The 13,797-nt window shown below is 42.9% G+C and overlaps 1 protein-coding gene across 4 annotated transcripts in view; it reads right to left on the reverse strand.

The window, feature by feature from the left end:
* The window catches only part of LOC119965493 (protein diaphanous homolog 1-like), a 421,840-nt gene that overhangs the window by 277,161 nt on the left and 130,882 nt on the right, over positions 1-13,797 (reverse strand). For all 4 annotated transcript variants that reach the window (XR_005460521.1, XM_038796347.1, XM_038796349.1 and 1 more), the window contains 5 exons: positions 10,619-10,749; positions 5,905-5,985; positions 4,189-4,249; positions 2,441-2,580; positions 963-1,071 (listed from right to left, as the gene is read on the reverse strand). Coding sequence is in view for 3 of the 4 variants with exons in the window: in XM_038796347.1 (XP_038652275.1) it covers positions 963-1,071; positions 2,441-2,580; positions 4,189-4,249; positions 5,905-5,985; positions 10,619-10,749 (522 nt within the window). In the remaining variant the exon portion in view is untranslated. The remainder of the gene's footprint in view (positions 1-962; positions 1,072-2,440; positions 2,581-4,188; positions 4,250-5,904; positions 5,986-10,618; positions 10,750-13,797) is intronic.

Below are 13,797 nucleotides of genomic sequence, written 5' to 3' on the forward strand. Positions count from 1 at the left end.
CTGGAAGTGCCCCAATTCTTTAGGGCAATTTTATGCAGCTGAGGAGCTTGCTCGGGGTATAGATTCAATCGGGTTGGTGGGAGGTTGAAGAGGCCCATCAAGTTCCTTTACGCAGACACAAGAGATAATTACAAGTGTTTCCTCCTTAAAGATGCAGCCCATCAGCCGAAAAGGTAACAGAATGACTAGGTTTAAAAAACACAATCCAAAGCCATAGCCCATACGGCTATGTACAGTTCTGTACTGAGTCTCTGAGCTCAGTACAGCACATGTACCATGGGGAAAAAATCCAATTAAATTGTTGCATTAACTCTCCCTCTTTGCCGATTCCCTCATGCACTGCAGTTAGGAGAGACTTCGCCGGAAAGAGATATTGCACAGAAAAGGTCCAACAAAGATACAGCAGCAAACTTACTGAGGCATGGTGCCATATTTCTACCTCACAATCAGCAGGTACTTAATTTGATATTTATTACTTTATTTACAAAAGAATACAGCAATAAAAACATTCAAGTATTAGAGGTTGAAAAGTGAGCGTGAATATTTTTTACTCTGCAGGTTGATGATGTCAATGCGTTTGGCGACCATGTCACTACAACATCCCACAATTCTCTCTTCGACATGTTACATCAACACCAATATTAAATATCACTTGTTAGATTCACATCACAGTGTAACAAGTTAAAGTGCCATTTGAGCAACATTATTACGGCATCCTGGATGTTCAAACTTTTATCATTACTTCACAAATCTCCATTCCTACCACCATCCATGTGTAAATACCCAGTCTATTCTAAATGAATAAAAGGGTATGTTTGAAGTATAACAGGACCAGTGAAACGGGTATGTACTTTTCATCAAAAGGAAATTGATAACTTCAACATAAATCAGGGTAAAACTACACTATTTTAAAAAATGGACTGAGTTTTTATCCGATTTGTTTTCTCACAAGTATGACTTGCCTTCAGTGGTATGCTCTGTTCCTTCTTTAATCCATCCAACAGTGGTTTGAACCTTTCACAATCTTTCTGCTCCGCTCGCTCTGTCACTGCTTCCAGTACTTTTTCATGTCTAGAAGGGGAGTGTGTTAACAGAAATTAGTGTTGAGCAGCCACGAGCAAGCCAACATTTCCAATAATCACTTCACAAAGCACAACTATGACGGCCGGGTGGTTAAGGTGTTGGATTTGAATTCCAATGGGATTTCCTCGAGCAGGTTCGAACCCTGCTCACAGCAATTAATTTCAAAGGGGAGGCAATGGCATAGTGGTATTATCGCTGCACGGGTAATCTGGTGACTCAGGGTAACGCTCTGGGAACCTAGGTTCGAAACCCATGGCAGATGTAGAAATTTTAATTCAATAATAGATCTGGAATTAGAAGTCTAATGCCGACCATAAAACCATTGTCGTAAAAACCCACCTGGTTCAGTAATGATGTCCTTTAGGAAAGGAAATCTGCGATCCTTACTGTAGATTTTTTTCTATTCGTTCAGGCGATGTGGGCATCGCTGGTTGGGCCAGAACTTATTCCCTGAGGGCATTTAAGAGTCAATCACATTGCTGTGGGTCTGGTGTCACTGGATGGCAGAAATCCTTCCCTAAATGACACGAGTGAACCAGATGGGTTTTTACGACAATCGACAATGGTTGCATGGCCATCACTAGACTTTTTTAAGTCTAGACTTTTTATTGAATTCCAAACCCACCATCTTCTCTTGTGGGATTCGAACACGTCCCCAGGGCATTACCCTGGGTCTCTGGATTATTAGTCCAGTGACAATGCCACTATGCATTAGATGCATGGTAGCATTGTGGATAGAACAATCGCTTCACAGCTCCAGGGTCCCAGGTTCGATTCCGGCTTGGGTCACTGTCTGTGCGGAGTCTGCACATCCTCCCTGTGTCTGCGTGGGTTTCCTCCGGGTGCTCCGGTTTCCTCCCACAGTACAAAGGTGTGCAGGTTAGGTGGATTGGCCATGATAAAGTGCCCTTAGTGTTGGGTGGGGTTACTGGGTTATGGGGATAGGGTGGAGGTGCTAACCTTGGGTAGGGAGCTCTTTCCCGGAGCCGGTGCAGACACGATGGGCCGAATGGCCTCCTTCTGCACTGTAAATTCTATGATCTATGCCACTGCCTCCCCGAAATGTGGCTCCAGAACATCAGCAATGTGGTTGACGCTGAAATGGCCTAGCAAGCCACTCCGATCTGGGCAATTAGGGATGGACAATAAACACTGGCCCAGTCTATGAAAAACATTTTTTTTAAATGCATAGCTAACCTTTCCACCTTCAGCTTCCTTTTAACATTCACATCTGACTGCATAAACACAGGTTCAGAAAATGGCATGATAAAACATTGGTGGCAGTTTTGAAAGGTTTACACTGCCTTGGTACCAAAACACATGCAATGCTATCAATAAATCATTAATGAATGCTTACATATTCTCGGGACCTTGTATGATGCAGATAGCAGATAGGAGCTTGGCAGCATCAATCATCATGGCTGGAGCATTGGGATCAACAGCTTTCACCAACAACAGAATGCCATCTTCTGAATCCAGCATCCTTTTTATCCCATACTGCAAAGTGAAATTTGAAAGAAAGAACATCACCTTCTACAAGTAGGACTCGTGAATAAGTTAAGAAAAAGTTGCCAGCGTTAAAATGTGTTCCAATAAAGGGTGTGTACCAGAAAGATGAAGCTATGTTTGCTAATTTAACAATCTAAGAGGCCCTTTCTTCATGCCCAAATTATTTATTTTCATTGTGTTTTATTTACACATCTTCAATGCCTTGCCTCAGGAGAGCCGTTAATCCCAACAGAGCTCTGAAGCATGGACTAGGTGGAGAACTCAAAGCCAGATTATTCTGCAGAATTAGTGGTTTACACCCAACTCCAAAATTTGTACAAATCTTAACAGATGCACATTCTAATATTCTGCAAATCTTAGAATGGCTTCGCATAAAATTTACAGTATTAGGAAAGAATGTTGTTGTTAATTATGAGGGGAATTGATCACAAAAGTAGTGAGGTTATGCTCCAGTTGTACAGGGCATTGGTGGGACCACATTTAGAGTATTGTGTACAGAATTGGTCTCCTTATTTAAGGAAATATGTAAATACGCAAGAAGCACTTCAAAATCCCAAAAGACATGCTGTCAGGTAATTTGGAAATTCTAAATTCTCCCTCTGTGTATCCGAACAGGCGACAGAATGTGGCGACTAGGGGCATTTCACAGTAACTTCATTGCAGTGCTAATGTAAGCCGACTTGTGACAATAAAGATTATTAGAGAAGGGTTACTTGACTAATACCAGGAATGGACAAGTTGTCAAGGTTGGAGAGGTTAGGTTTGTATCCAGAGTTTAGAAGCGTAAGAGGTGACTTGATCGACACCTTTAAGATCCTGAGGGGTATTGACAGGGTGGATGTGGAGAGGGTGTTTCGTCTTGTCGGAGAACTAGAACTAGGGAGTCATTGTTTAAAAATAGAGGGTTGCTCTTTTAAGACAGATGAATTTATTTCTCATAGGGCAGTGAATCTCTGAGTCGAAGCAGAGTGTTTGAATGCTTTTAGGACAGAGCAAGATAGATTTTTGGTTATCAGGGCTAGGCAGGGTGTTGGGTTGAGGTCACAATCAGATCAACCATGATCTTATTGAATGGCAGAACAGGCCCGAGGGGCCGAGTGGCCTATTCTGTCCAGTAACCAGAGGAGGAAGTATCCAAAAATGGAGTACCCATGAGATTATTTATTTTTTTAAATTTATTCTTTCATGGGATGTGGCCACGGCGGGCTGCCCTCGAGAAGATGGTGGCGAGCTGCCAGAAGTGATCTTTGTCAATGGGAAAAATCAGAGAGAAATGGGCAAAGGAGGGCAGAAAGCACTCCGCCCAGTCTTTATTTCACCGCATGTGGTGGATTTTCTCCCCCTTGGGCGCTACCTTCAGTGACGCTGCAGTCAGAAGCTGAACATTCCGAGAGCCGCAGAGTCTCTGATGCTTTTGCAAAGCATAAACTGCCCCTCTTCTGCATTCCTGAGTTGGTCTATGGTTGATATTATTTGACACTTACAGGTAATTAAACAAGGTTAATAAGGATATAGATAAAATTCCAAATGTTAAGAAATTGAAGTTCCATCAATTAGCTCCAGCACCAACCTATCCGTTGTTAATGAAACACTCACCGTGTTGTTCATAAAAGCTTTCAGGCACCTAATAATTTCATGTTGGATTTTGTAGCTCATACTGTAAAGAGAATAACGCACTATTAGTACACGTAAGCAGAAGTTGGCGCTGCAACCAATTGTGCTTTCAATCCAGTGGCCAACTAACTGCAACAGGTCAACCAGCGCAGATAAAGCTGCAAAGACAGCAGCTGTGGAAAAACAAGCGCCTGCTCACTTTTCAGGCTTTAGCACCATTCCTCAAAGAGCTCAGCATTGACCTTACTGACATCTTCATACGTTCCATATCTTCACATGACCCACCTTTCATTTGTTCCACTAACAACCCCCAATTGCATTGCACCAACTTCCCTTTTGTCATTCATTTATTCCTGCCTTCTGCCTGATCACAAACCTTCCTGAAGTTCCTTCCTCACCTCCCTGTCTTTGCAACTGCACATGTTTAAAAACTGGTACATCTCCAACCTCTACACAGTTTTAAAAGGCTATCAATCTCAAACATTGCATCTGCTTCTCTCTTCTTAGACGCTGCCAGGTGTCTTGAGCATTTGCAGCATTTTAACAGCGTCGTTACAATATAAAAAGAGGTCTTTGGGCCCATTGTGTCTTTGCCAGGCATCAGGTACCTATCTATTCTCCCTCATTTTCCAACACTTAGCCTTGTATGCAATGGTGCATCACTTTTTATTCTGCATGTATGGACGCCGGCCCAGCTAAGGGTCCATGGTTATGAGCCACGGCGAATTGCAGAATTAGTGAAGTTTTGCCGATGGTGGCGGAAGAGTTAGTATCTCGAGGATCAAACAGATGGAAAAGGTTTGGGAAAAGGATCTGTGTTTCCTTTAAGCACTCAAGGAATGAAACGGGAAACCACCTTGTACATTCCTTTCCCTATCATATTGCTTGCTAATGTTGAAAAATGAGAAGTTTTTGAGAGAAACTGATGGAGGAAGTGCAGGGCAGTAAGTCATGGAGAAACGAGCAGAGGACCTGCTTTTGGGCAGGTCAGCACTACCTTCACCCTCCAGCATGGGATTTTTGGTATCTACTATCAAGAGACCTGACCCAAGGGTTTCTGTTGCAAACTGGATCATCTCAAGAAGAGATCAACACACTGAACACAGACCAGGGACTGCACTTGGGACCATCCCTCAGTGCCACAGGAGGAGTGCCTTTGCCAAGCCAACCCTTTGGCACACTTGGTATTTTCAATTTTTGTTCGGATATTTACAACTTTCTAAAGAAGGCAAACAGTTTGAAAAGAGGCAGGGTTTAAAATAAGTCTGTTCTGAGATTGAAGAGCAGACCACTTAAGCAGGGTAGCACAGTGTTTAGCACTGTTGTTTCCCAGCACCAGGATCCCAGGTTTGATTCCCACTTGGGTCACCGTCCGTGCGGAGCCTGTACGTTCTCCCAGTGTCTGCGTGGGTTTCCTCCAGACACTCCGGTTTCCTCCCACAAGTCCTGAAAGACATGCTTGTTAGGTGAATTGGACATTCTGAACTCTCCCTCTGTGTACCCAAACAGGTGCTGGAGTGTGGCAACTAGGGGCTTTTCACTGTAACTTAATTGCAGTGTTAATGCAAGACTACCTATGACACTAATAAAGATCATTATTACTGTTTTTAATGAAGATACTTGATTCAAGGAGATCAAGTCAGCAAAGACAAACTCAAGGTGTGAAAAGGAGGTCACTAAATAGTGTGATTACTTTACCTTTGATCCTGCTCATCCTGCAATCCTTTCAATATATTCAATAGCGTTGCTAGCCCCTCTGCACCAAAGTTCTGCACCCAGCTGTTTAAGGGAAAAAAAACAATTATTTATTTTATGGTTTGCAGCCATTGGAACAAAATGTGAGACTTGGCTTCAGACAATTCTTGGGTTATGGCTCAGTGGACATTCCAATGTTACTCAGAGGAATATATATTCATAGTTCTGATGACCTCTGAAGATAACCTGAAGGTGCCCAATAGCAAGACTTGCTCAGCAGCAGCTGGTTCGGGTAATAGATGAATGCTATTCAATGTCAGTGAAGGGCTAATGTTGACCAAAGGCATTAACATCTTGGTGCTGAATCATGCCAGTGTTTCCCCGACACCAATGGGTACCACTATGTGCAATAACAACCAAATGTGTATCAGTGCATTTTTAGGTTTACTGTTTTTGCCTTATTATGACCTGAGCGACATAGAAACCAGCTTCAATCATTCCTTACTGTTTCAGCTTAGGAACTTAGGTAGATTTTGCAAGTTGCAGTTTTGTGTTGGGGAACAAAAACTTAACCTGACTGAGTACCAGAAATCGCTAAAAGGCAAACGCTTTTTGCACAGCATTTACTTTTTCAAAAAAATTGTGTTAGTACAAACAAGCTGAAAACTCCAGAGGATGTGTCTTTTGGTAAAGGTATTGCTTTGTATTAGTCTATGCTGAAGAATGCACTGGACCTCAGGATCAACATGGACACCAAACCTGCACAGTGTAAAGTGTAATCTGTGAATCCCCCTATTCATTTTGTGCCATCCTAAAATCTCCCTCTCCTCCTATTAAGTATCTCCATACCAATTTTTCACTAGGCTGTCCAAATGTCTCCTTTGGCTTGACATATTAATGTCCAATTACACCCCTGTGAAGTACCATGAGCAGTTTAACTACAGTAAGAACATAAGAGCATAAGAACTCCTCGAGCCTGCTCCGCCATTCAATGAGATCATGGCTGATCTTTTGTGGACGCAGCTCCATTTTCCGGCCCAAACACCATAACGCTTAACCCCCTTATTCTTCAAAAAATTATCTATCTCTATCTTAAAAATAAAAGTAAAGTGGCTACAAAAATACAAGTTGCTCTTGTTGCGCCTTACATGTTTTCTATATTACAATATTATCCATACTTCAAAAGTACTTAGTTGGCTGCAAACACAAGGTAAATTCAAGGTTGTGAAAAGTACAACATAAATGCAAGGCTTTTCTTTGACTTGTTAAATGTCAAAATCATATTCAATTTTGAATGTCATAACATTATTATTTTGGGTCCATGCCACTAATATACCAGCTGTGAGATCATCTTTCATCACTTTGGTGTTCTGAAAAAAATCAGCTGGTTCACCAAAATTAAGCACTGCAGGCTCCTGGGAAACTAAAAAGTAAGCATAAAAGTCCCAGAGGAGTCAGATTAAACAACAGCATGTTTCATATCTCAATGTCACTGTGCTGTGATAGAAGCCAAAAATTGTCTTAAAGAAGTCAGTCTTGGTTTCGTGCACAGCACTTTCATCAGTCAGAAGATGGGTAGAATCCCACTGAAGATACTTGAACACAACCTAGACTGACGCACAGGCCCAGTCTCCTCAAGTGAATCTTCATTAAACCCATCTGTCCTCTTCGACGAGTGAAAAAGATCATAGGGCATTTTCAAAGAAGAACAAGGGAGTTCTCTCAACATCATAGTCAATGACTAACCGTCTCCCAAAATACATTATCTTCACATTTATCTCATTGGTGCCTGTGTGACTTGGCTCTGTGCAAACTGATTGCCACATTCACCAACATTACAACAGTAACTATGTTACATAAGTATCTAATTGGTAAAGCAAATAGACATCTTTGGGTTGCTAAGGTTGCGGTGTAAAGAACATGAACCAACACATGGTCAAAGTCTGCATACTGTGCAGAAGTATGTGCTTACTGCAAATCTAAACCAATAGTTATGTCATGGTGAAGAACATCCTGAATCATAGACCTTACGAACAAAATATATTTTATATTTATTTTATAAACTTTACTGAGTAGGAGATTAGCAAGTACTAAATAAAATATTTTAGGCTCACTTTTCATTTCGTATCGAAACTGCCCATATTATTTTGCCGTATTCAAAAGCACAAAAGCTTGCCTGGAAACATTCAGGAGACTAGCGTTTTTGATGCATGATCTAGAGCCTGGAATCAGCATTGTTCATGGAATGCAGAAGAACGAACCTCCCAAACTTTAACTTCTGCCCCTCAAAAAGACACGAGCAACAGCCATTTTGTAAGGAACTGGCTAAATCCTTGTCTGTTTTGTGATTCTCTTTTCAATCCCTGTCCCTGCAACATTGCAATTTTTGTTGTAAACCTGCAGACTTTGGTCAAATTGAAAACACCCCTGGTCTAATGTACTGGGCGGATTGCTCTGTGGAATGGCCCCTGATGTCATTTTAATGAACTTTGAAAGCAGGCAATCAGTGCATCTGAAATTTTGGGACATCTCCTATTCTTGCTTCTGATTAGTGCCGCCATTCAGAATCTTCTAGAAGAAAGGCTGATCAGGAGCAGAGCCTCCAGTTTCATCTCAGTTCTGTTCAGACCTCAAGAACAGCCCAGAGCTGGTTTAGTCACGCTCTCCCTATCAGACCTGCAACGGTTTAAATCTCAGACTGAAGGCGAGGGAGCTGAAACTGGGGAGGGGGAATTCTCAGTGTGAAGACCCCCCATTGTTCAAAGTGACTTACCAGAGAGCAATCTGCAGCCTGCAGGTTCTGGTCGAAGACCACTATTAGATTGCTGGCTACAAAGATCGCTACCTCAGCAGCAAAGAACCATCTCACGCCTTTTAATCCCTGTTATTTTCACTCCTCTCTATAACCCTACCGTATGTTTGTCTTGTGTGTGGCTGGGTGGAAAATGGGATGGGGTTTGGGGAATAGTTATATTAGCAGACCATTGTTCGATTCTTACATATCTTTTTCCTCGTTATAAATAAAGTTTGTGTTTTTTTTTCGCCCCGAGTAGAGTCAACACATCCTCGTCGTGTGCCAGGCTCAGCCTGATACAATTCAAGGTGGCCCACAGGGAGCATCTAACTGTGGCCCGTATGAGCAGGCTCTTTGAAAGGATAGAGGCGTTGTACGGGAGGGCCTGCAAATCATGTCCACATGTTCTGGGCACGTCCGAAGCTTGGAGGATTCTGGCAAGGATTTGCCGATGTCATGTCCACAGTATTCAAAACAAGAGTGGCACCGAGTCCAGAAGTGGCAGGGTTTGGAGCATCGGAAGACCCGAGAGTCCAGGGGGTGAGAGAAGCTCATCTTACTGGTGTGGAGGGACTCGAGCACCCGAAATTGGGGGTATTGGGTTAGCGACATGGCCAGGTTTCTCAGCTTGAGAAGATTAAGTTTGCCCGGAGAGGATCAACGTTAGGGTTCATCTGGCGGTGGCAGCCGTTTGTCGACTTCTTTGGAGAAAATTATGCTGTCAGCAGATACGATAGGGTGGAGGAGGGGGAGATCAGTGAGTGGAGGAGGGGGATTGGGGAACTGGGTGTGTTAGCCATGTTGGCTGGGTGTGATTGTTGGTTTGGAAGGGGTGTTATGTTGGCTTTTGAAATTGCTGTTACAAAATTACAAAGGCCTTAGTAAAATGTTTTTTTTTTAAGTTTTACTTATAAATCTGGTGTCTGTAACTCATTGGAATAGTCAAGGGTTAAATATCTCAGGAAAATACGCAAAATCTTGGTCAATTAACTTGTGTTGGGACTTTGGGCGGCATGGTAGCACCATGGTCCGCACTCCTGTTCCACAGCGCCAGGGACCCGGGTTCACTTTCCGGCTTGAGTCACTGTCTGTGAGGAGTCTGCACGTTCTCCCAGTGTCTGTGTGGGTTTGCTCCCTGTGCTTAGGTTTCCTCCCACAAGTCCCGAAACACATGCTTGTTTGGTGAATTGGACATTCTGAATTCTCCCTCTCTGTACCCGAACAGGCACCAGAGGGTGGCGATGAGGGGATTTTCACAGTAACGCCATTGCAGTGTTAATGTAAGCCTACTTGAGACAGTAATAAAGATTATTATTATTTGGGGTCTGTGGGGCTGGAATTTGACCGCGCATCCGCCCAGGGTGTCATAATAATTTGCGATCACCATTATCTTCAAGTTCCCCACCATGTCACGTGCTACATCAACTAAACACCTCACCGTTCCTTCACTGTTGCTAGGTCAAATACCTGAAAATACCTTCCTAGCAGCATTATGGACAAACCTTCACCACACGGACTGCAATGGTTCAGGAAGGTGGCTCAGCACCCCCTTCTCAAGGACAATTAGGCATGGGCAATGAATGATGGCCTTGCGACCATACCTACATCCCATGAATGAATTGAAAAGTTTGTGAAAGCATGGGCATTGTTTGCTCAAATAACTTAATACTCTAGGTTAATAACAGAACCTTAATTCCATCTCTTCAACATATGTGAAGCTAATTAGAAATGCCTATTCAGATTAGGCATTCTACGAGTGCCCTATCAAAGTCAGCATTTTAATTGAGACCTCCCATAAGCTGCTACGAGCAGACATGGGTTATTTTTAATGGATATCTCGGGTGTCAAACTAGATCTGACAGTCAGCAAAATTGTTCAATAATGTAACAATCCATATTGGTGGAATCCTATTGTTTGCATTACCTGACTGGGTTATTGCTGAGAGAAACACGCAAGGACTCCAAACAACTTAGCAGCTGATTGTCCCGTACTCCCGACTTCAATTCTTGGATGTACATCAATGCTGATCTGGAACTTTCTTTCTGACTTTGCCCCTAAAAGAGAAAAGTGAATTTCACATGAGAAAGACTTCATTCAGATTGAACAACTGAGGGAGATAGAACTTAACAAACAGCAAGGTAGGCGAGAGTTATAAGAGAGCTATTCATTTTGTAGTAAACTTACTAAGAATTTTAAACTCCAAATTCCAAATCTTCTTTGTAAAATAAATACTACGTTTACTAAACAGTCAGTGATTCTTCCTTTACAATATCCGCAAAGTGAGTTAGCTGCTGAATTGAGGGAAAGAAACGACCTGTACTGAATTTCCCAGTACAAGCAGCTGTCCTTTCCAAATTATCTTCCCAAAAAGGACATTTTGGTGCTCAAAATTAGGAAGATTAATCCTGGACAATGCTATATTTCAACTCTAGTTTGGGGCCAATTTATTCCTAAAGCACAACATATTAGATTCAGGTTGAGGCTGTGGAGAGAAGACCATTAGTAATAGAGACCTCATAATCGAGACACCAAACCCTAGAATTCACTCCTTAAAGCTGTTGTTTGCCTTCTGTTGCACGTTTTACTTGAGTGTATTACGCGTTTATTGGAGTGTATTAACACGCCTCCGTTTAAAGGCCGTGTGCTTAACACTACTACAGCTCTGTGTATGTAATTTCAGCTCGGAGTCGCCAGGTGCTGTATTTAGACACCTCACAAGTATTTCAAGGTCAGGTTCAAAGTAATAAAACTATACACCGATTAGTAAGTTCAAACGATTGATATTTATTATACAAATATAATAAATACGCATGCATACGCTAAAGACTAATACTTATTTCTACTATCAAACGACTAAATACTTATCTAAGTAGGAACCAGCAAGGTCAGGGGACAAGGCCTTTGTTCCTTTCCGGACTGCACCTTCTGTTCTCTAATAGTCGGCTAGAGTATTGGTAATGCCGGGGTCACGTAGCGAGCGTCGTTTGGCACTTACTGAACGATGGCTGGTGCTCAACGGCCGGTGATGAAAGACAGGATCTGGAGGCTGGAGTCGGAGTCAAAACAGCAGTCCAAGCCGGAGCACAAAAACAGACAGAACCATGTGCGGGGTCTACCTTTATAGGTCCCCCAATGTCCGTGCCTCTTCGGGGCGGGCCTTTACCTGCCATGTATCGATTGGGCCATTTCCCAATCGATATCTTACAAATCCCCCAATCTGAGGGTCTCTTCTCGATGGGTGGGGCGGTCTCTAGGGTCTTTTGTGATGGATACTTCTGGTGCCGTTTCGTCTGGGCGTCCACTCAAAGTATCCATTCAAACCCAAATGTTTCTATTGTGTGGGCCCAGATCTGGATCACCTCATTACTATGCAAAGCGTTGTTGCCATTTACACCTTTGGTTGAGATCTTGCACCTGGCCATAAACTGGTTTTGATACGTGCAGAATGCTAATTAGCCTTTTGCAAACTGCTTGTCCTGGCTAAAACTGTTTTCTCCCTACAGTCTTAGCAGTTCTCCATTTTGGTAGCCCAGTGTCCATCTTAGGTGGCTACACTTCCCAGCTCCCTCAAATTTGAGGTCGTCCTCGAAGCCAATCAATTAACCAAAGAGTCACCCATAACATCTCCTGCTTTGGCTCTATAAACGTTTTTGTTTGCTCTGTGAAGCACTTTGGGATGTTGTCCCATGTTCAAACTGCCAATAAATGCACATCATCAGATCCTACAGGCAGATATTAATCAACTATTATTACAGCCAATGTAATAAGATCTTCCGCCAACCTATTAACCGTTAATCCGTATGCAGGACTGATAGGTCATAAAATTATAACGAAGTTACGTTCTGTGTCAACATCCCCTGAAATGCATACAAGTCACAAGCTTACACTTGTTTGGGGTGCAGCTGGTACCAAGTGTAATTACTGCAAGTCAGGGGAGTAAGGGAGGAGAGCAGCTCTTTCCTTGCACTTTTTCCTATTTTTCCCAGCCTCCAGGAGGCCAGGAGTTGAAAAGCTGCACGAAAGGGCTAAAGTTTGAAAAACTAAATCAAAGAGTGACACCTTAGAAGATACACAAGTTCATTGTTTGGTGACAAAACTGCGGTTAGGGAGTGTCCTTACTAAGCTGAAAGTTAGAAAAATGCATTATTTTTAAAAGACATTGCTACTTAGAGTGAAGAAACACAAGCAATCGGGAAGTAAACTTAAGTCAAGGCAAGGTGAAATAAAATTATATAAGTAAACCAAAGGTAAAATAAAGTTAACATAAGGGGGAGTAAACTGAAGCCATGACAAGACAGCTTGGTCATGTGGAATGCATGTCCTGTAATGTGTGGGAAGTTGTGGATGCTGCCAGCGCCCCAGACAACCACATGTGTAAGAAGTGTCACCAGCTGCAGAAACAGGAGCTCCAGGTTTCAGAGCTCAAGGGTCATATAGAGTCACTGTGGCGCATCTGCGAGGCTGAGAGCTACGTGTATAACATGTACTGAGAGGTGGTCACATGCAATTTCGGAACCGAGAGGCGGAAATGGAATGGATACCCACCAGGCAGTCAAAGAGAACTAAACAGGTAAAGCAGGAGTCCTCTGGGATCCTTCTCACCAATCAATTTTCCATTTTGGATACTGGAGAGAGCATTGGTTCCTCAGCGGAGTGCAGCCAGAGCCAGGTTTCCGGTATCATAGGATGCTCTTACGTACAGGAAGCAGGGGAAAATGGAAGGAAGAGCAGTAGTGATAGGGGATTTGTCAGTTGTGGGAACAGATAGGCGATTACGTGGCCGTAGATGTGACTTCAGGATGGTATGTTGCCTCCTTGGTGCCAGGATCAAGGACATCATGGAGCAGTTGCAGGACATTCTTCTGGAGAAGGGCGATCAGCCAGAGGTCATGATCCACATGGATACCAATGACATAGGCAGGAAAGGTGATAAAGTCCTGAAAGCAGATATCAGGGAGCTAGGAAGGAGATTGAAACACAGGACCTCTAAAGCAGTAATCTCAGGGTTACACCAAGTCTACATGGATTTGGAGAGGAGAATTGTACAATCGAACATGTGGCTGGAAAGTTGGTGCAGGAGGAGGCTACAGATTTCAGAGGCA

This window comes from Scyliorhinus canicula, chromosome 4, assembly GCF_902713615.1.
Source record: "Scyliorhinus canicula chromosome 4, sScyCan1.1, whole genome shotgun sequence".
Lineage (NCBI taxonomy): Eukaryota > Metazoa > Chordata > Chondrichthyes > Carcharhiniformes > Scyliorhinidae > Scyliorhinus > Scyliorhinus canicula.